The sequence below is a fragment of the Diospyros lotus genome, chromosome 2 (assembly GCF_014633365.1).
Source record: "Diospyros lotus cultivar Yz01 chromosome 2, ASM1463336v1, whole genome shotgun sequence".
NCBI lineage: Eukaryota > Viridiplantae > Streptophyta > Magnoliopsida > Ericales > Ebenaceae > Diospyros > Diospyros lotus.
The window spans coordinates 2,308,821-2,331,357 of record NC_068339.1 but is presented as its reverse complement, the minus strand read 5'-3'; the positions used below and the strand labels follow the sequence as shown (position 1 = coordinate 2,331,357).

General features: G+C 36.7%; 1 protein-coding gene across 24 annotated transcripts; it reads right to left on the bottom strand.

Moving 5' to 3' along the window:
• Positions 1-22,379, bottom strand: LOC127794523 (protein MOTHER of FT and TFL1-like). Of its 24 annotated transcripts, none has more exons than XR_008021682.1 (7): positions 12,919-13,167; positions 12,300-12,809; positions 11,724-11,907; positions 11,471-11,537; positions 11,094-11,307; positions 7,446-8,386; positions 7,217-7,365 (listed from the first exon to the last, which is right to left on the bottom strand). XR_008021682.1 is itself a non-coding variant. In XM_052325692.1 (5 exons), exons 1-5 carry the CDS (start codon positions 22,303-22,305, stop codon positions 7,193-7,195), a joined length of 465 nt encoding a protein of 154 aa, XP_052181652.1. In that variant the 5' UTR covers positions 22,306-22,379; the 3' UTR covers positions 6,856-7,192. The 24 variants fall into 24 exon arrangements, 2 of the variants coding, with proteins under 2 accessions (XP_052181652.1, XP_052181651.1); XR_008021683.1 differs by having other exon boundaries at positions 11,094-11,302; XR_008021678.1 differs by adding an exon at positions 9,801-9,882 and having other exon boundaries at positions 11,094-11,907; positions 12,919-13,173.
• Positions 22,380-22,537: the final 158 nt, after the last annotated feature.

Here is a 22,537-nt window from a genome sequence, read left to right as displayed (position 1 = left end):
GCCAGCTTCATGCCTAGCTCTCTAGCGAGTATCCAAAGCAAAGTAAATACCGAGCAGCAGATATTCAAACAAAGAATCAAGGCATCGACCAACAACCAAAGAATTTATACAAGGTAAAGAAATAAACGAAAAGCCCCTTGAAACTAGATGCAAATCAAATCTTAAAGCAGATCCAAAGATGGAGACAAAAACCCAAACACTGTTTTGGAAAAGACTGGCAGAGAGAGAGAGAGAGAGAGAGAGCGAATCTTACTTGTTTGACCTTGACGAAGCAAATAGTATAGAAATAATGACGAAAGAGAGAAGCCTATCATTATTTTAGAAGACATGTTTTAAGAACAATTTATTTCCCTGGAAACCACAAAAACTCTGGCGCATGCAGTATTGGCAACTTCGATATATTTCTATATTCCATGTTCATTATTTACCATTTTGTTCCATGTAAGACATTTCACTTGAAAACAAAATATAAGAGAACAAAAAGAATAAACTAATAAAATGGCCACATTTGGATTCTGTTGTAAATGCAAGTAAGATAACAAGTATAAAGTAATGTAGATAAGACATGTAGCATGTAGTCAATTTGCAGTCAGGCATAGAGCAATGAAGTTGAACTCCCCATAATCCAATAACTCATCATGTACATTCCCATGTGCCCAGAAATCCAGGAAGAAGAATAAATCACAATAGATAGATAAGAGATTCATTGTTTGAGAAAACAGAGAAATACAGATTAACCAAAAAGGCTAGAAGAGTTATCAGTTTTTACCACAAGGGGGATCTTTTATCACCCAGAATGTCAGTTCCAATAACGAGAGTCAAAAACAAGATGACATGTTTTTTGTACTTGCATGAAAGAAGAAAAAGATAGACAACAAAAATTAGTCAACACAAGAAGCACTGACTGAAGTGCCCACGCATGCATCAAAGGTTCACCTCGGATTTCATGCATAGGGATCCACCATTACCTATAGAAAGCCGATAAACATGTAAAAACCAAAATTCATTGATAGTAAAAGAGGCAGAGACCTGATTGTAAGTGTCCAGACCAAAAAAATGGGGTAGTGTCCAGACCAAAAAAATGGACAGGGCAGAAAACACAGGTAAACACACACATAACAATGAAGAAGTGTTGGCAAACCAAGATAACATGCTTCTGCAATATTGCCACTTTGATATATTTCATAAGATGCATTTTAAGAGCAATTCATTTCCCCGCTAACCATAAAACTAGTAGTTTGTGCAAATATTGCCGCTGAAATATTTTTATTCCATGTTCCTTATTTCCCCTTTTATTCCATGTAAAGCAAATTGTTTGAGTATATATATATATATATATATATAAAATAGCACAACAAGGGCAAATAATAACAATGGCTGCTTCTGGATTCCATAGTAAATGGAAGTAAGATAACAAGCATAACTGGAATGCAAATCACTCCAGGACCAACAGAAAGCGGAGCATAATTAACTCACAAAATGTTCAAGTTCGTTACTGAGATCTTCATAAGCCACCGACTGTTAAGTTACAACTGCTTGGTCCCCAGTAATCAATGCGCTTTAGCATCCAAAAGCCATTAAAAAACAAAAATCAGTCTACCCAATTAGAGTAAGAGAAAATAACAAGTTCCATTTGCACTATGACTAATAAGGTTTCTTACAAGTGCATGAGGCTACATTAAATGTGCTAAACATTCTGCATTTTCTGCCTTTTCAACATGAATTGTTTATGGCCATTGCATCTCTCAGAAAAAGAGAAAAGAAAATATGTGCTTAAATGCAAACTACTCCAAAAGGAAAAATTACAGATCCATAAAAGTAAAACTTGTTCTATGTCACTATTTCGATTAAAAAAAATGCCCATAAACAGCCATAAGCAAAAGAAACAAAAATTGGTCAGCATGAAGCAATTTAATATCCTGTCAAGAAATCGTTGCAAATTAGAATATGCAATAATTAAAATTTCTCCTGTAAATACTTTGTATTAGTAGGTCACAGGCCATGGCACAATTAAAGACCATAATTGAGTGTTAATTTAAGAAACAAATAGCATGACAGTAAGATCAAAGCTAAAAAACAATTAAGTTGGGAAATAATTTGACAGGCTTAAAAATAAATTACTTAAAAGATAAAACTAAAGTCATTCTATTTTTTTGGTTTGCATAGTATCTGGGTCTGTTCGCAGGACTATTCCTTTCTACATTATGTAGCACAGCTACAAGAAAAGAAGTAATGGTACTTTAGAAAGTATATACAGACAAGAAGAAACCTCATTGTTTGTGATGAACACATGTTTCAGTTGCTCCATCAATCAGTTTTACAACAGTTGAAAGCAGAATCTTTGATCGCCTTGGCATCACAAACAACCAAAGATAGCAAAAACATTTAGCACTTCTTAGATTTGAAAATTATGGAGCATTTCTATAATTATCTTAACCACACTTTATTTACTCTTACTCAAATTAAACAGTTTTTTTATTCTGGAATTCGATCATTACATCCCTAATCTGGATTTTAATGGCCCATAGATTCTCATTTGGAATTCACAGTTATCTTAATGGCACAAAACTAACTTTTCAAGAAATTTTATAAGGTTTGTTCAATAAATTTATTGGGGACGGCTAATAATTAAGACCTAATTTCAATAACCAAACGGCTTGAAAGTAAAATCAAAGCCAATAAAACAACCAACTTCAACACAAGTCCATAGCAGTTGTCCATTAAATCAATTATTAAACCAAAGTACCAACAGAATGTACCTTCCTGGACCGACCAGAAGTTTTCCTGTAAGCTTTTCTAGGTCTTTTAATCTCACCAGATCCTGATGGCCTTCCCCAACACTTCACTGGCAGCATTCCCTCACCCACAACAACCAACGCTCCAACACCACCAACAGCAGCGGAACCCACAGCATTCTCAGGCAACTGGACACAGCCCCTGCCCGGTGTCTTCGCTACGTACTCATCCTTCTTGGGCTAACCCCGCCGTGGGGGGGGGGGGGGGGGAGAGAAAGCAGAGCACATCAGATTAGCAGGTGGACAATTCTCACCACATACCATGTGGACATCAAAATGATGAATAACTGGTGTCAACTTTTCCATATTTGCAATGGACAGTGCAGATGGCAAACAAACTCAACTACACTTGTGCCATGCAATGGAATCATACAGCCTGCTGTGTCATTTTTGCGCCATAACTAATCAGGGTCAAAGGTAAATAGAAATGTCTATTTGTGCCAAAGATAATCAAAGGATATGAATAGAAAGTGCTAAAGGAAATCAGTGTTACTGGAGGTCACACCAGAGCTCCATATAGAACCTCTCCTTGCTCCAGAAAGAGAGGGAGAGAGTGGTAGAGGAGTTGCATAAAAGGCACAACAATTAGGCACTCAACGAAGTTGTGGTATCAGCGAAGGGGTCTCATCCAATCAGGGAAAGAATCAAAAAGGGCCTGTGAAGTGCAAAGCTACATACCAGGGAACCGTCTGAGTTGGGGAAGAAGAAGGGTAGGCCATTGGAGGTCACCAGGGCTAGGGAAGGTGAGATGCAGCTCAAGAGAAGTCCATTAGATGGTAGATTTGCCAAAATTTATGTATTCAAAATACTTCAGAAATAAAACCATTTATCTGTATAAATATGAAATGCAAGTATTATAAGGTAAGTTGTATTTGTGTGTTTGTGTGTGTCTATGACTCTATGTAGAATAGGGCTGCCAACAGAAGAGCCATAATTTTGCACTTTCTAACTTGCCCTACCTTCTATCAACCCAGTGGCATATCCATACATCACTGCTTAAAGGTACAGAGTATCAACTAGATGCTGACAAAAAAATAAATAAAATAAAATAATAAACCAAGAATGATAAATCAAGTTTTTTGTTAAAGTTTATCAGCAATCACGAATTATGAATCCAATAGCCAACAGGTCCGGCATGGCTAAAAGTGTAACTCAAATCCAAATACTTAGGATTTGCTTTTTTCTTTCTCGGATCAAACAGAGAATTTTGTGCCCTGGCAAAAACAAAAAAAGAAAAAAATGTGAGACAACCTGCTCACGGGTAATATGACCAAATCACAAAAAATATTAAGGGCATGATGCAGCTGCACAATCCATTTTATTGGGCCATGGACATCTAATTCTGCCAACAGCCTTGACGTCATAAGCGACATAAAAATTCTGCATTGAACTTGCCTTCATTTTAAATTTGAAGCAAGGGGCAGCACCGAAGCTGTCTCTAAAACATGAAACCCGGACGCAAGTAGTGATTCATCCAACAGAATCAGTATCCTCTCTACCAGCTTCTACTCATTCCATTTAAAATAACCACCAGTCATGCTGAGTAAGTTTCAAAACATCCTGCACAGGGGTGTTCTGGCTAAAAAGGAAAGGGGAGATTACAAACAGCCAAAAATATGGTAAATACCAAAAACATTTGAAATTTGGCAGTTTGAAGCCATCGGTATATCAATACAAACACAAAATACGATTCATGGATCTTCAAAAGCATTCATATTTTCCAACCCAAATAGAGCACAGATACAAATTTCCCATTCATGGCCAATCAAAAAGTTAGACATACACCAACTCTCAGGTCTCACTCAATGCCCATAACCGGTTCGTTGCCATTAGGGTCTAGCACAAACACAAGATAAAAATTCATGGCCTCTTCAAAAGATCTTACTACCCACGTAAAGCATAGCCAAATTTCCCGTACATTGCCCAACCCCAATAGCGTCCTTCAATAGCGTCCTTGAAGGCTGAGCCTTGACCCTGGCATCAGCTGGCTGGTTGTGAGGTGAAGAGTCAAATCCAAAATGGGGACAACGGGCTTCTTCCCCCGCAGACGCTCCACCATAAGACCCAGAAACGTGATCACAGAATTTTCAGCCATCCGTGGACACCGAAGCCGTCGTTCTTCCACTCGCCGTCCACGTTCTCCAGGTATGTCCCCGGCCCAACAATTCACGTGACCCGTTGCCGTTCCTCTCCTACCTCAAGTTCTACCACCCGTGCGACGACGTGACGTCAACGGTTGAAGTGCGCCTGCCGCTGGTAGACTCCATAGCTACCGGATACCTCGCCGGCAGGTTCATGTTGGCCTTCGCCATACTTGGCCATGCCCTGCCTGCCTCGCTGGTATCCGACGCAATTTTGTGGTAAATCATTGATTCAATGTTTAGAAATAAGCAGCTCCTTCTTCTGCTCGAAATCTGTATCAAACCATTCAAGCAAATTGAACGAAATTATGGAAAGCCAAAATCTACACGCAAGGGTTATTTGTATGAAAGAATAGGCTAGCTAGAGTCGGAACCTACATACCAGGAATTCGTTGGAGCCATTGGAGTTGGAGACAAGGGTTTCGCCGGAGCGAGACCCCCTCGTCGGAAGCAAGCCGTCGATCGTATCTTTCAACCATTCTCAAACCCTAATGCCTAAACATTCTCAAGCCCTAGTCCTAATTGCAACTCAACCCAACACCACATGCTCTTTATAATAAAGCATTCCCAAACATCCCACAATCTTGCAAAGATTTCAATCTTACAAAATATTCCGAAAGATTTTCAAAATTTTCTAAAATAGAAATAAAAATAAAACAATATTCTTTTTTATTTCAAAAATTTTAAAAATGAGAATAAAAAATAACAAAACAAAATAAATAGTAAGAAAATCTATGTATAAAAAGCATGTTAAAAAATTATTAAAAATTAAAACATATCAAAATTAACATTAAATTATTAAAATTAAAAATTTCAAAATCTATTTATCAAAAACAAGTCAAATGTTTTGTCGAGAGTGTTAGGAAAGTTTCTCTAAATTATTAAAATTAAAAATTTTAAGATCTATTCAATAAAAACAAGTCAAATACTTTGTCGAGGAGTGTTATAAGATTGAAAAACTAAACTTATTTGAAAATTATAAAGTAACACTTTTATATAATATACATAAATTTATGAAAACATGTGATTTAATAGTATAAATGCTGATATGTTACTCGCGTGGGACATTTATGTTGCTTGACATGATGAGCGTGGAGAAAGGGAGCTACAGCTAGACCCATAGCTGTACTTTTAGAGTTGTTCAACACAAATAACATAACATCTTAATTATATAGAAGAATAAATAAAGTATCCACTATTCAATATACATTGAAAGTAATAACAATTTAGAGGTTGTTTGGTTTAGCGTTTTTTATTTAAGCTTTTAAGTTAGTTGACTTTTAGTATAAAAGTTGTGTAACATTTAAGTTGATGACGTGTTTAGATAAATGTACTTTTAAATTATTAATTAATAATTGTATTTGCTTTGTAAAAACTAATAAGTTATCAGAACTTGACAAAGACTAAAATAGACATGATGTTAAATAATATAAATAAAAATATTATTTTTTATAAAAAAATATAAATTAATTTATAAATGTTAGATAAATTATACATATTTATTAAAAAATATATTAATACAATATATATTACTTCTTTTACTTTTTTCCTACCATTAATATATATACACAATATATGTATATACAATATATATAGACTTACAGTCAATTGGGGATGCCACTAACGATGGAAGAGGAGGCGACGATTGAGGCTGGAGGCAACGACAATAATGGAGGAGGGCCAACAGCGCTAGGCGACGAATTTAAATCTGAAAAAAGGACCAGTGATGTCACGTTGTGGTAGCTCAGCTAGAAGACAGCAAACGACGATGACAGCCAAAGGGCGATAGCAGTAGCGACAATAATGGCAGAGCTTCTGAAGATGATGGAAGAAAGAACTTCGAAAAAAAGATGATAACGGCAATAACGAGACATGCGTATAGATATGAAAATTATATGAGGGCAACATTATATTTTGCTCGGTCAACTTTCCAACTTTTTTTTTTCTCAAAGTTAAGGGACACCAACTTCTGTCCAATGCATGTTAGTTCTTGCCAAACACACCAAGCTATATAACTTTAAAATTGCTTATATAACTTATAAGTGATCAAACCGCTAAACCAAACAGTAGTACTATGTTACACAAGTGACCGTTAAATGTACTTGTGTTCATGAATAAAGGGGATCCAACACAACCATCTTCATCTGAATCTCAAATCAAATTCACAGCCAATTAGTTCTAATAGAAATGAAGAGTATTACAAGACATCTTTCCAACACCACTAAACCAAGCAGAAACGCTCATATACACTGCCTGCTAGTTCACTGCTCCCAATTTGTACGCGCTTGCAAATGCTGGGGTGCTGTGGCGTGCCCTAGACGGTAGCCTCTCCAGCAGTCCAAGGGGGCGTTGCTGTTTAACCAGGAGTGCGACAACACGATGAATTCCAATGGCTGGGCATAGAGGGCCATATGAAACGACTTCATTTCCTGCATGTAGACATCCCAATCAGATTATGCTAGCCGAATGAACAAAAATTATATTGATACATACATGTCCAACAACATACTGATAAAAGATAAAACAAAACTTGCTATGATCTTTACTGTGACCAGTTCGGGTGAATGGGCGGAGCAGCAGTGGCAGATGGTGACAAGCGGTAGGTGGCAGCGGGCAAAGCAGGTAGCCGCCAGAGGCGGTGAAGCAGTCCATGACGGACAACATAGGAGTCGATGGTTGACACAGGCGGTGCCGGCGAGCCCAAAAGATGCAGCAGGCGGCTGCCATGGCGACTGCGACTGGCGGAGATTTGAAGAAGGAAGAACAGCTGTGGAAGGAAAAATGGGAGGGAAAATGACAGATTTGGTAGAAAAGTTCGCTTCACTTTTTTCAGTGGGTTGAAAAAGTTGTCTTGGAAGAGAGCAGGGAGCAATTCTAAAAGACAATGAAAGAACCACATCTTTTAATTCATTAGCCCTCTATCTTGAATATTAAGAAGAAATCTGAATTTGTAACAACAATTGGCAAATCAGTTAACAACATCAAAGCCTGCAACCAAGTACCAACTAATTCAAAATTTGGCTTAAAGGAAGACAAAGCATTATAAATGAATCCACAAAAACTTGTGTTCTGTTCATACCATGATCACCATCCTGTGATGATGCTAAAGGATTGCCAAGCTCCTACTCTCCACAGGAAAGATGACTTTGTCACCCAACTTGAAGGCTTGCAGCCCTCTGCAGGATTATATTTGTTGCCCATCCGTGTCTGAACAGCAGGGGGAGAAGACATGCTGGACATGGGAGGAAGTGGCAGGTTCATCATTGGTGCGAGTGCGATCTCATTGTATCCATCAGGAACAAACATAGTGAAGGAACTGGCAGTTCTCCATTGTAGAACTACATGCTTGGCACCAATTTGCTTCCTAGACCAGTTGACACGGAGTCCATTTCTAGCTTGGACTTCTTCAAAGCCGCCATCCGCTTTGATGCCAGCTTCATGCCTAGCTCTCTAGCGAGTATCCAAAGCAAAGTAAATACAGATCAGCACAGATCCAAACAACAAATCAGGACATTGACCAACAACCAAAGAATTAAAGAGTATAGAAGGTAAAGAAATAAACAAAAAGCCCCTTGAAACTAGATGTAAATCAAATCTGACAGCAGATCCAAAGATGGAGGCAAAAACCAAAACACCATTTTGCATAGGCTGGCAGAGAGAGAGAGAGCACGAATTTTATTTGTTTCACCTTGAAAGAAGCAAATAGTATAGAAATAATGACGAAAGAGAGAAGCCTACCCTTATTTTAGAAGACACGTTTTAATAACAATTTATTTCCCTGGAAACCACAAAAACTCTGGCGCATGCAGTATTGACAACTTCGATATATTTATATATTCCATGTTCGTTATTTACCATTTTGTTCCATGTAAGACAAATCACTTGAAAACAAAATATAAGAGAACAAAAAGAATAAACTAATAAAATGGCCGCATTTGGATTCTGTTGTAAATGCAAGTAAGATAACAAGTATGAAATAATGTAGGTAAGACATGTAACATGTAGTCAATTTGCAGTCAGGCATAGAGCAATGAGGTTAAACTCCCCATAATCCAATAACTCATCATGTACATTCCCACGTGCCCAGAAATCCAGGAAGAAGAATAAATCACCATAGATACATAAGAGATTCATTTTTTTAGAAAACAGAAACATACAGATTAACCAAGAGTTATCAGTTTTGACCACAAGGGAGACCTTTATCACCCAGAATCTTGTTCCAATAATGAGAGTTAAAAACAAAGTGACACGCTTGTTGTGGTTGCATGAAACAAGAAACAGATAGACAACAAAAATAAGTCAACACAAGAAACACTGACCGAAATGCCCATGCATGCACCAAAGGTTCACCTTAGATTTTGTGCATAGGGATCCACCATTACCAATAGAAAGCCAATAAACTCGTAAAAATCAAAATTCATTGATAGTAAAAGAGGCAGAGACCAGATTGTAAGTGTCCAGACCAAAAAATAGACAGGGCAGAAAACACAGGTAAACACATGCATAGCACTAAAGAAGTGTCCGCATACCAAGGTAACATGCTTCTGCAGTATTGCCACTTTGATATATTTCATAAGATGCGTTTTAAGAACAAATCATTTCCCTGCTAACCATATAAGTAGTAGTTTGTGCAATATAGTCACTGATATATTTTCATTCCATGTTCCTTATTTCCCATTTTATTCCATGTAAAGCAAATTGTTTGAACACACACATATATATATATATATAAAATAGCACAACAAGGGTAAAATAATAACAATGGCTGCTTCTGGATTCCATAGTAAATTGAAGTAAGATAACAAGTATAATTGGAATGCAAATCATTCCAGGACCAACAGAAAGTGTGGTGCAATTAACTCACAAAATGTTCGAGTTCGTTATTGAGATCTTCATAAGCCACCGACTGTTAAGTTGCAACGGCTTGGTCCCCAGTAATCAATGCGCTTTAGCATCCAAAAGCGACCCCATTAAAAAACAAAAAAACATTAAGTATGAGAAAATAGCAACATCCATTTCCACTGACTATTAAGGTTTTTACAAGTGCATGAAGCTACATTAAATGTGCTAAACATTCTGCATTTTCTGCCTTTTCAACATGAATTGTTTGTGGCCATTGCACCTATCAGAAAAAGGGAAAAGAAAATATGGGCATAAATGCAAACTACTACAAAAGGAAAATTACAGGTCCATAAAAGTAAAACTTGTTCTATGCCATCATTTCAATTTAAAAAAAGCCCATAAACAGGTATAAGCTAAAGAAACAAAATCGGTAAACATGAAGGAACTTGTTATTAGCCTGTCAACAAATCCTTGCAAATTGGAACATGCAACAATTAAAATTTCTCCTGTAAGTACTTTGTATTAGTAGGTCACCGGCCATGGCACAACTAAACACAATAATTCAGTGTTAATTTAAGTAACAAAAAGCATGATAGTAAAATCAAAGCTAATAAGCATTTAACTTGAGAAACAATTTCACAGGCTTAAAAATAAATTACTTAAAAGATAAAAGTCATTCTATTTTTTTGGTTTGCAGTGGTAGTATCAGGCTCTGTTCGCACAACCATTCCTTTCTACATTATGTAGCACGGCTACAAGAAAAAAAGTAATGGTACTTTAGAAAGAGTATATCCAGACAAGAAGCAACTTCATGGTTTTCGATGCAGAGGTGATGAACACATGTTTCAGTTGCTTCATCAATCAGTTTTACAAAAGTTGAAAGCAGAATCTTTGATCACCTTGGCATCACAAACAACCAAAGATAGCTAAAACATTTAGCCCTTCTTAGATTTGAAAGTTATAGAGCATTTCTATAACCATATCTTAACTGCACTTTATTTATGAAATACTTACTCAAATTAAACTGATTGTTTATCCTGGAATTCGATCATTCCATCCATAATCTGGAGTTCAATGGCCCGTAGATTCTCATTCAGAATTCACAGTTATCTTAATGGCACAAAACTAATTTTTCAAGAAACTTTATAACCTTTGTTCAATATATTTATTGGGGATGGAAAATAAATAAGACCTAATTTCAATAACCAACAGAGTGAAAGTAAAATCAAAGCCAATTAAACAACCAACTTCAATACAAGCCCACAGCAGTTGTCCATTAAATCAATTACTAAACCAAAGTGCCAACAGAATGTACCTTCCTGGACCGACCCGAAGGATTCCTGTAAGCTTTTATAGGTCTCTTAATCTCCCCAGATCCTTACGGCCTTCCACACCATCACTGGCAGCATTCCCTCATCCACAACAACCAACGATCCATAACCACCGACAGCAGCAGAATCCACAGCAATCTCAGGCAACTGGCCACAGCCCCAGCCCAGTGTCTTCGCTGCATACTCATCCTTCCTGGGCTAACCCACAGAGGGGAGAGAGAGAGCAGAGCACGTCAGATTTGCATGTGGACAACTCTCACCACATACCATGTGCACAACAAAATAATGAATGCCAAGTGTCAACTTTTCCATATTTGCAATGGCCAGTGCAAACGGTAAACAAACTCTAATACACTTGTACCGTGCAATGGGATCATACAGCCTGTTGTGTCATTTTCTTTCTCAGATCAAACAGAAAATATTGCGCCCTGGGAAAAAACAAAGAAGAAAAGAAAATATTGTGAGACAACCTGCTCGCAGGTAATAAGACCAAATCACAAAAAATACACAGGGCATGATGCAGCTGCACATTCTAAATTATTGGGCCAAGAACATCTAATTCTGCCAACAGCCTTGACGTCATAAGCGATGTAAAAATTCAGCATTGAGCTTACCTTCGTTTTAAAATTGAAGCAAGGGACAGCACCAAAGCTGTCTGTAAAACATGAAACCTGGACACAAGTAGTGATTCATCCAACAGAATGAGTACCCTCTCTACCAGCTTCTTCTCTTTCCATCAAAAATAACCATCAGTCATACTGAGTAAGTTTCAAAACATCCTGCGCAAAGGTGGCCTAGCTGAAAAGGAAAAGGGAGATTACAAACATCCAAAAAGATGGTTAATACCAAAAACATTTAAATTTTGGCAGTTTGAAGCCATCAGTATATCAATACAAACACAAACTACAATTCATGGATCTTAAAAAGCATTCATATTTTCCAACCCAAATAGAGCACAGATACAAATTTCCCATTCATGGCCAATGAAAATGCTAAGACATACACCAACTCTCAGGTCTCACTTACAATGCCCATAACCTGTTTGAAGCCATTAGAGTCTAGCACAAACACAAGATACAAATTCATGGCCTCTTCAAAAAGCAGCACAAACAAAAGATACAAATTCATGGCCACTTCAAAAGGCAGCAAAAACACAAGATATAAATTCATGGCCTCTTTAAAAGACCTACCTACCCACGTAAAGCATAGCCAAATTTCGCATACATTGCCCAACCCCAATACTAGTAGGCTGATCCTTAACCTGGACACCAAACGGCCGGATGTGAGGCGAAGAAGCAAATCCAACGTGGGGACAACGGGCTTCTTCCCCCGCAGAGACTCCCAAAATACCCAGAAACGTGATTACAGAATAATCAGCGAGCCGTGGACACCGCAGCCGTCGTTTTTCCACTCGCCGGCCACGTTCTCCAGGTATACCCCCGGTCCAACAATTCACGTGACCCGTTGCCGTTCCTCTCCTACCTCAAGTTCTACCACCCGTGCGACGACGTGACCTCAACGGTTGAAGTGCGCCTGCCGCTGGTAGACTCCATAGCTACCGGATGCCACGCCGGCAGGTTCATGTTGGCCTTCGCCATACTCGGCCATGCCCTGCCTGCCTCGCTGGTATCCGACGCAATTTTGTGGTAAATCATTGATTCAATGTTTAGAAATAAGCAGCTCCTTCTTCTGCTCGAAATCTGTATCAAACCATTCAAACAAATTGAATCAAATCCTTGAAAGCCAAAATCTACACGCAAGGGTTATTTGTATGAAAGAATAGGCTAGCTAGAGTCGGAACCTACATACCAGGAATTCGTCGGAGCCATTGGAGTTGGAGACAAGGGTTTCGCCGGAGCGAGAACCCCTCGTCGGAAGCAAGCCGTCGATTGTACCTTTCAACCCTAAACATTCTCAAACCCTAATGCCTAAACATTCTGAAACCCTAATCCTAATTGCAACTGAACCCAACACCCACGTGCCTTTTATAATTAAGCATTGCCAAATATTTCACAATCCTTTTAGAATATTTTTAAGGATTTTAGAATCCTACAAAATATTCTGAAAGATTTTTTAAAATAAAAATAAAAATAAAATAATATCCTTTTTACTATTTCTAAATATTAAAATTGAAGATAAAAAATAAAATGCTTTTATAAAAAGCATGTTAAAAAGATTTTTTTGGTTTAAAATTAAAAAATATCTTACTTTATGAGAAGTCAGTCAAAATTTTGTCGAAGGAGAGTGTTGGAAGGGTTTCATTTCATTAATTTGAAAAACTAAATTTAAATTTTACTGTATGAAAATTCTAAAATGAGATTACAAACAAAATAAGTTATAAGAAGTATGTTCAATTTTTTTATCTAAAATTAGAAAGTAATAAAATTAAAATCGAATTATCAAAATTAAAAGTTTTAAAATTTACTTATTAATAACAAGTTGATAAATGTTTTGCCGGAAAGTGTCAGAACGATTTTTTTTTATTAAGTTGAAAATTTTCTATCTGAAAATTATAAATAGTCAAAAAGATGATAAAAAGTTAAAAATAATAATAAAACAAAACAAGTCATGAGAAGACCAAAGTATAAAAAACATGCTGAAATTTTTTTTTATCTAAAATTAGTAAATATCGAAACTAATATCATATTGTCGAAATTAAAAATTTCGAGATCTACTCATCAAAAGTAAGTTAGATATTTTGTCGGATAATGTGCCATCCATTAAGTAGAAAAACTAAATTTATGATGCAAAAATTATAGTCAAAAAGATGGTAAAAAGTTAAAAATGAGTCATAAAAAGAGATAGATATAAGAAGAATATTAAAATAAAATTGACTAAAGTTTGGAAATATTGAAATTAATATCAAATTATCGAAACTAAAAGTTTCAAGATCTATTTATTAGAAACAAGTGAAATACTTTGCCGAGAAGTGCAAGGAGGGATCCCCTCTATTAACTTGAAAAACTAAACCTAAATTTTATGATACAAAAATTCTAAACTAACCTTTCTTATATGCATAAATTTATATAGACATGGTTAGTTGTATGGAGAAATGATGAAGACACCACTAGTAGAGTGTACATTAAAAGTAACAACAAATTAGTACTATGTTGCACAAGTGACCGTTAAATGTACTTGCGATCATGAATAAACGGAATCCAACACAACCATCTTCATCTGAATCACAAATCAAATTCACAGCAAAATGAAAACACTGCCAATTAGTTCTATTAGAAGATAAAGAGCATTACAAGACAATCCTTCCAACACTACTAAACCAAGCAGAGACACGCTCATATAGACCGCTAGCTAGTTCACTGATCTGAGCGCTTTCGCTTCCCTGATTCCTTCTGGGTGTTAAAAAAGACTAATCGCCACTGGAGTCTGGATCTCCCAGGTTGTACGCGCTTGCAAATGCTCGGATGCTGAAGTGTGCCCTAGATGGTACCCTCTCTCCAGCAGTCCAACGGGGCGCTGCTGTTTAAACAGGAGTGCAACAACACGATGAATTCCAATGGCTGGGCATAGAGGGCCATACGAAACGAATTCATTTCCTGCATGTAGACATCCCTACCAGATTATGCTTAAAACCCTTAATTGTCGAGACAAAACTAAATCAAGAAATGGAGAAAAACTAGCCCCGTTGGATTTCCATGTATATAGTTCCCCAACACAGATTTTGCATGTACATATAGCATGATGGAAGTGTCACAATATATATATGTGCAGGAGACAGTTCACATGTAAAACAAGTTCTGGAACACAGATGCTTCATGCAATGGAATCATACAGCCTGTTGTATGATTTTCGGTATGAATTTTGCCCTATTCAACAAATAGAAGCACATTCAATAAAACAAATTTTACAGGCTGTAACAGAAGCAAGATATTATAGGTGCAGTGCAGACCACCAAAACACCATATGTAGGCAGCTGCAATTGATTATATACATTCCTGTATAATCAAAAGTTCAGGACTATTTTGAGAGAGTATATATTAAACATGGACAGCCCAAAAACAACTGCCTTCCGCTTCATGATATACATTCATTTTCAAGAAAGGGAGAGAGAGAGATCAATCAAAATGGCTACAAGAGTTTGATCAGCTTTTACCCTGAGCCGGATCTTTATCACCTGGAATGTCAGTGACAATCTTGTGTGTTGAAAACAAAATCAGATGCTTTTCATGGTTGAATGACAGAGAAAAAAAAAGATGAACTTCGAAAATTAGACAATGCAAGAGAGACTGACCAGTGCACCCACTCACGCATTGAAGGCTCACTTGGATTTGGCACATCGGGATCTGCCATTACCTAAGAAAGCGAATACACTTGTGAGAATCAACACTCTCTCATGAGAAGTCCATTAGATGATAGATTTGCCAAAATTTAGGTATTCAAGATGCTTCAGAAATGAAACAATTTATCTGTATAAATATGAAATGCAAGTATTATAAGGTATGTTATATTTGGGTGCGTGTGTGTGTATAATTTTACCCTTGCTAACTTGCCCTACCTTCTATCAACGCAGTGGCATATCCATACATCACTGCTTAAAGATACAGAGTATCAACTAGATGCGGACAAAAAATAAATAAATAACCCAAGCATGATAAATCAAGTTTTTGTTAAAGTTTATCAGTTAATCATGACTTATGAATCCAATGGCCAACAGGTCCAGCATGGCTAAAAGTGTAACTCAAATTCAAATACTAAGAGGATTTGCTTTTTTCTTTCTGGGACCAAACAGAAAATATTGTGTCCTGGCAAAAAACAAAGAAAAAACGAAAATATTGTGAGACAACCTGCTCGAAGGTAATAAGACCAAATTACAAAAAATACTTGGGGCATGATGCAGCTGCACATTCCAAATTATTGGGCCACGTACATCTAATTCTGCCAACAGCCTAGACATCATAAGCGACGTAAAAATTCGGCATTGAACTTACCTTCATTTTATAAATTTGAAGCAACGGGCAGCACCAAAGCTGTTTGTAAAACATGAAACCTGGACACAAGTAGTGATTCATCCAAAAGAAATAGTACCCTCCCTACCAGCTTCTTCTCTTTCCATCTAAAATAACACACATCAGTCATGCCGAGTAAGTTTCAAAACATCCTGCGCAAGGGTGGTCTAGCTGAAAAGGAAAAGAGAGATTACAAATATAAAAAAAGATGGTTAATACAAAAAACATTTAAATTTTGGCAGTTTGAAGCCATCGGTGTGTCAATACAAACACAAAATACAATTCATGGATCTTCAAAAGCATTCATATTTTCCAACCCAAATAGAGCACGGATACAAATTTCCAACTCACTGGCAATGCCCACAACCTGTTTGAAGCCATTAGGGTCTAGCACAAACACAAGATACAAATTCATGGCCTCTTCAAAAAGCAGTACAAACAAAAGATACAAATCCATGGCCACTTCAAAAGGCAGCACAAACACAAGATACAAATTCATGGCCTCTTCAAAAGGCGTACCTACCCACGTAAAGCATAGCCAAATTTCCCATACATTGCCCAACCCCAATACTAGTAGGCTGATCCTTAACCTGGACACCAAACGGCCGGCTGTGAGGTGAAGAGGCAAATCCAACGTGGGGAAAACGGGCTTCTTCCCCCGCAGAGACTCCCATAATACCCAGAAACGTGATCACAGAATAATCAGCGATCCGTGACACCGAAGCCGTCGTTCTTCCACTCGCCGGCCACGTTCTCCAGGTATGTCCCCGGTCCAACAAGTCACGTGACCCGCTCCTCTCCTACCTCAAGTTCTACCACCCGTGCGACGAGATGACTTCAACGGTTCAAGTGCGCCTGCCGCTGGTAGACTCCATCGCTACCGGATACATCGCCGGCAGGTTCATGTTGGCCTTCGCCCCTGCCTGCCTCGCTGGTATCCGGCGCAATTTTGTGGTAAATCATTGATTTAATGTTTAGAAATAAGCAGCTCCTCCTACTCAAAATCTGTATCAAACCATTCAAACAAATTGAATGAAATCTTTGAAAGCCAAAATCTACATGCAAGGGTTATTTAGGCTAGCTAGAGTCGGAACCTAGATACCAGGAATTCGTCGGAATTGGGGACAAGGGTTTTGCCGGAGCGAGACCCCCTCGTCGGAAGCAAGCCGTCGATCGTATCTTTCAACCATTCTCAAACCCTAATGCCTAAGCATTCTCAAACCCTAATTCTAATTGCATCTCAACCCAACCCCCACATGTCTTCCCAAATATTCCACAACCCTTTCAGCAATATTCTCTAAGATTTTCAGAATCTTACAAAATATTTTGAAAGATTTTCAGGATTTTTCAAAATAAAATAATATCTTTTTTTTCTTATTTCTAAAATTGTGAAAATAGGGATAAAAAAATATAAAATGACTACCAAACGAAATAAATCACAAGGAGACCTAAATATAAAATGCATGTTAAAAGTATTTTTTTTGGTCTAAAATTAAAAAGTACTGCAATTGATATTAAATTATTAAAATTAAACGTTTTGAGATCTACTCATTTGAATCAAGTCAAATGCTTTACCCAGAAGTTGAAAGACTAAAACTAAAGTTTATCATTCAAAAATTCTAATAAGAGATTACAAACACCTAAAATTATGATAGAAAATTAAAATTAACAATAAAATAAAATAAATTTAACAAGACATAAATATAAAAAATATATTGAAAAAGATTTTGCTTAAAATTAGGAAGTTTCAAAATTGACATGGAAGAGTTAAAAATTAATGATAAAACATTAATTTTTAAAAAAGACAACAAAATAAAACAAATCATAAAAAGACAGATATAAAAACATGCTGAGAAGATTTTGTCTAAAATCAGAAAGTATCGAAACTAATTTTGAACAGTTGAAATTAAAAGTTTTGATAACTACTATCAGGAGCAAGTCAAATGCTTTATTGTGAAGCGTCGGGAGAGTTTCCTTCCATTAATTTGAAAAAGTAAACCTAAACTTTATGATACTAAAATTTTATAGAGAGATTACAAGCAGTAAAAAAAATGATAAAAAGTTAAAAATGACAACGAAACAAAACAAGCCGTATGAAGAGCTAGATATAAGAAGTATGTTGAAATTTTTTTGTCTAAAATTAGAAAGTATGGAAATTGACATCGAATTCTTGAAATTAAAAGTTTCAAGATCTACTCTTTAGAATCAAGTCGGATGCTTTGTCGATGAGTGTTAAAGAAAGTTCCCTCCATTTAGTAGAAAAACTAAATCTAAATTTTATGATACGAAAATTTTAAAAAAAGATTACTAACAGCCAAAAAAATAATAAAAAGTTAAAAATGACAATGAAACAAAATATGTCATAAGAAGAGGTAGATATAAGAAGACTGCTAAAAAGATTTTGTTCACAATTAAGAGGTATCGAAATTAAAAGTTTCGAGATCTACTTATCAGAAGCAAGTCAGATACTTTGTTAGGAATTGTCAGAAGAGTTTCCTTCCATTAATTTGAAAAACTAAACCTAAACTCTATGATACGGAAATTCTAAATTAACCTTTCTTATGCGCATAAATTTATATTAGTTGTATGGAAGAAATGATGAAGACACCCCTCGTTGAAAGTAATATCAATTCAGTGATATGCTGCACAAATGACAAGAAAATGTACTTGTGTTCTTTAATAAAAGGGATCCAACACAACAATCTCCATCCGATACTCAAATCAAATTCACAGCAAAATGAAAACACTGCCAATTAGTTCTATTAGAAGATAAAAGAGCATTACAAGACAATCCTTCCAACACTACTAAACCAAGAAGAGACGCATATAGACCGCTAGCTAGTTCACTTATCTGAGCGCTTTCGCTTCCCTGATTCCTTCTGGGTGTTAAAAAAGACTATCGCCACAGGATCTCCCAGGTTGTACGCGCTTGCAAATGCTCGGGTGCTGAAGTATGCCCTACATGGTACCCCCTCCAGCAGTCCAAGGGGGCGCTGCTGTTTAAACAGGAGTGCCACAACACGATGAATTCCAATGGCTGGGCATAGAGGGCCATATGAAACGACTTCATTTCCTGCAAGTAGACATCCCTACCAGATTATGCTTAAAACCCTTAATTGTTGATACAAAACTAAATCAAGAAATGGAGAAAAACTAGCCCGATGGATTTGCATGTATACAGTTCCCCAACACAGATTTTGCATGTACATATAGCATGATGGAAGTGTCACAATATCCATATGTGCACGAGACAGTTCGCATGTAAAACAAGTTCTAGAACACAGATGTTTCATGCAATGGAATCATACAGCCTGTTGTATGATTTTCGGTATGAATTTTGGCCTATTCAACAAATAGAAGCACATTCAATAAAACAAATTTTACAGCTGTAACAGAAGCAAGATATTATAGTTGCAGTGCCGACCACCAAATCACCATATGTTGACAGCTGCAACTGATTATATACATTCCTGTATAATCAAAAGTTCAGGACTATTTTGAGAGAGGATATATTAAACATGGAAAGCCCAAAAACATCTGCCTTCCGCTTCATGATATACATTCATTTTCAAGCAAAGGAGAGAGAGAAATCAACCAAAATGGCTACAAGAGTTTTTCAGCTTTTACCCTGAGTCAGATCTTTACCACCTGGAATGTCAGTGACAATCCTGAGAGTTGAAAACAAAATCAGCTGCTTTTCATGGTTGAATGACAGAGAAAAAGAAAGACGAACTTCGAAAATTAGACAATGAAAGAGAGACTGACCAGTGCACCCACTCGCGCATTGAAGGTTCACTTGGATTTGGCGCATCGGGATCTGTCATTACCTAAGAAAGCAATACACTTGTAAGAATCAACACTCATAGTATAAGAGGAAGTGACCTGACTGAAAGTATCCAGACTAAATAATAGGCAGGGCACAAAACAAAGTAACACACACACACAACAATAAAAGATGCGTAGGCAAACCAAGGTGAAAAGTTCACTATGCTGGCCACTGATTGTGATCCCAGGAGGATTGACAGCTATTGAAGGCTTGATATTGGAACCATTGGTAACACACTCTGTCCCAAAAAAGACTTCCATGGTAACACTGGGAGTAACCCTGTCAACAACATCTCCGATAATTCCATAAGCAACCAATGGGTCAAACGGATCCATGAGAGCAGAAATTTAGAAGGATAGACAAGGAGGGGAAGTCAGAGAAAAGACCAAATAGAGATGGTGAAATGGCCAAAGGTAGAGAGCCTTTTATATGCGAGTAAAGGGTGTGCTATGCATGTGAATAAGCAAACCCCAAATATAAGTTTCCATGTGGCATCCATAACTCCTGTCCCATTCTAAAACACATGCAATAAAGCATCAGTTATGGAAGGGAAAAGAGTGTCAAAATGCACTTGCCCACGCCATTGTGGATACATAAGCTGCCTCAACTTTCATGGCATGGTAGCATGAATCTTATTTACTTGACCTAGAAACAAGCCTACTTCTCATAAGACGCATTTTAATTACAAGTAATTTCCCTGCCAACGACAAAAGTTCAAGGTGTGGCCAATATTGGCCACTTTGATGTTTCATGTAAAAACAAAACATTTGAAAACAAAATATACAAGAACAAAATGGGCAAAATAATAAAACAGCTTCTTTTGGAATGTCTAGTTAATAAAAGAAAGATAATAAGTACACCATGAATGCAAATCATTCTGGTACAAAAGAAAATGCTGTATACCACACGCTGGCAACAAGAACTGAGATAAGGAACTTGCCTCTTTCAGACTCCGACCTCTCTAAATCTAGACTTGGGATCAATGGCCAGGCAAGCTCTTCTAGAAAAGGGGGTGCAACAATAACACTAGACTATATTATTTTTTCAATTAAACATGTAACAACATGTTTCTAGAAGTATTATTACCCAATAATTTGTAATGCCAAACTCCAATCTCTCTAAATTACTTTTATTAAGGTATTTTTCTGCTAAGGAAATTGTTGAATGAATAAATAGCAAAACCTTCAGGGATTGCTTTGCTTTGGATAGCTAAAGTCACTGTCTAAAAATGGAGGAGTAAAACATTCTATAGAAAGCATTTTAAGACATAAAATCCCAAGGACACAAGGGTTTCCTAGTAACATAAGTGGAAAGCAATTTTGAAAGAACTAACTGAAGCGGCACAGCATCAAGTTAGGCACCTCATTAAATTTTTTTTTTTTTTCCTTTAGGAAGATAACGGGAAAAAAAAAAAAAAAAACAACAACAAAACAGTCCACACAAATAATATGAAAAAATATTTATCTCAAGTCTAGTTTGCAGACTACTTGGATAAGGTTCCAGCACCACCAATCTGCTCTATAAATCATTTGGTTCGCTGTATGACCCTTTTCTATAACCCATCATACAGGTCCTGATTGTCATCCATGCACAACTCAACCTTAACACTAAACAATTAATGTTGAATGACAAAGCTTAAGAATAGGCCTATTAATGTCGTTTCTTATTTATTTACTCTGTGTTTGGATCTATATTTCACTGAGAAAAAAAAAAAATGGTATCCACTAATTGGTAGAACAAATAAGGTTTGTTTAGAACAAAAAATATCAACTCTCTAAATGGTATCCACTAATTGGTAGAACAAAAAATGGTATCAACTCTCTTAGAAATATTAAGAACTTGAGATTATTTCAATAAGAATATCAAAGAATGAAGGCCCTAGAAAAAAAAAAAAAAGAACAAATAAGGTTTGTTTATGCTTTTCTATAACTGTTTTTGAAGGGACTGCTTCATTTTGTTTACAATTTTCATGCATTTAATTTAGTTTTCCTCTTCAAATTTCTACATTCAGCTCAGTCTTTGTTTTTAATTAAAAGAATGGAAATTTAATGTGTTTTTGACAACATTGTGTTCATCTTCAATTTTTTTATTTATTTTTATTCTTCTCCTACTCCTAGCATCGCCTGCGACTGGAGGAGGCAGCGGCGACTCCCATGGGAGTCTTGCGCGATGGCTGCGGAGTCGCTTTTCTGCAGAGCCTCCATTAACTCAAAGGTACTAACGTGTATATATATATATATATGTATATATTGCTAAACAAACCAACAAGCATTTGCTGAAAAGCAAGAGAATAACTGAAGAAGACAATGAAAGGAAATGCGAAGAAAATAAGGATGAATTTGAAAGATCTTACATTGTGGAATCTTCAGCCCTAATTGTTCCTGAATCTGAGAAACGTTCCTCCATTTCTTCGTATGCGATTTCATCGGACAGAGGACAGAGATTCCGGTGTACCGACGATTGACGAACCAAGAAAGTTAAACCCCTGAGAATGAGTAAATTACATTAAGCACCTTTAAGTTTTTTTCTATTTCAAAGTATGTCTTTATATTTTAGAAATTGCAATAAGTACCCTATCTTTTGGAATTTATCAAATTTCCGCACCACTAGGGAGCTGTCAATCCTGTCATGCAATGCA

What these genes read in the sequence shown, in the direction of transcription:
- LOC127794523 (XM_052325691.1), bottom strand. Translation starts at nt 22,305, where the DNA reads ATGGAGGAACGTTTCTCAGATTCAGGAACAATTAGGGCTGAAGATTCC. An exon ending in AGGGCTGAAGATTCCACAAT is followed by an intron (nt 20,179 to 22,252) that starts GTAAGATCTTTC and finishes TGTTGTTGACAG; the next exon opens with GGTTACTCCCAGTGTTACCA. An exon ending in ATGCGCGAGTGGGTGCACTG is followed by an intron (nt 19,742 to 19,838) that starts GTCAGTCTCTCT and finishes TTCAACTCTCAG; the next exon opens with GATTGTCACTGACATTCCAG.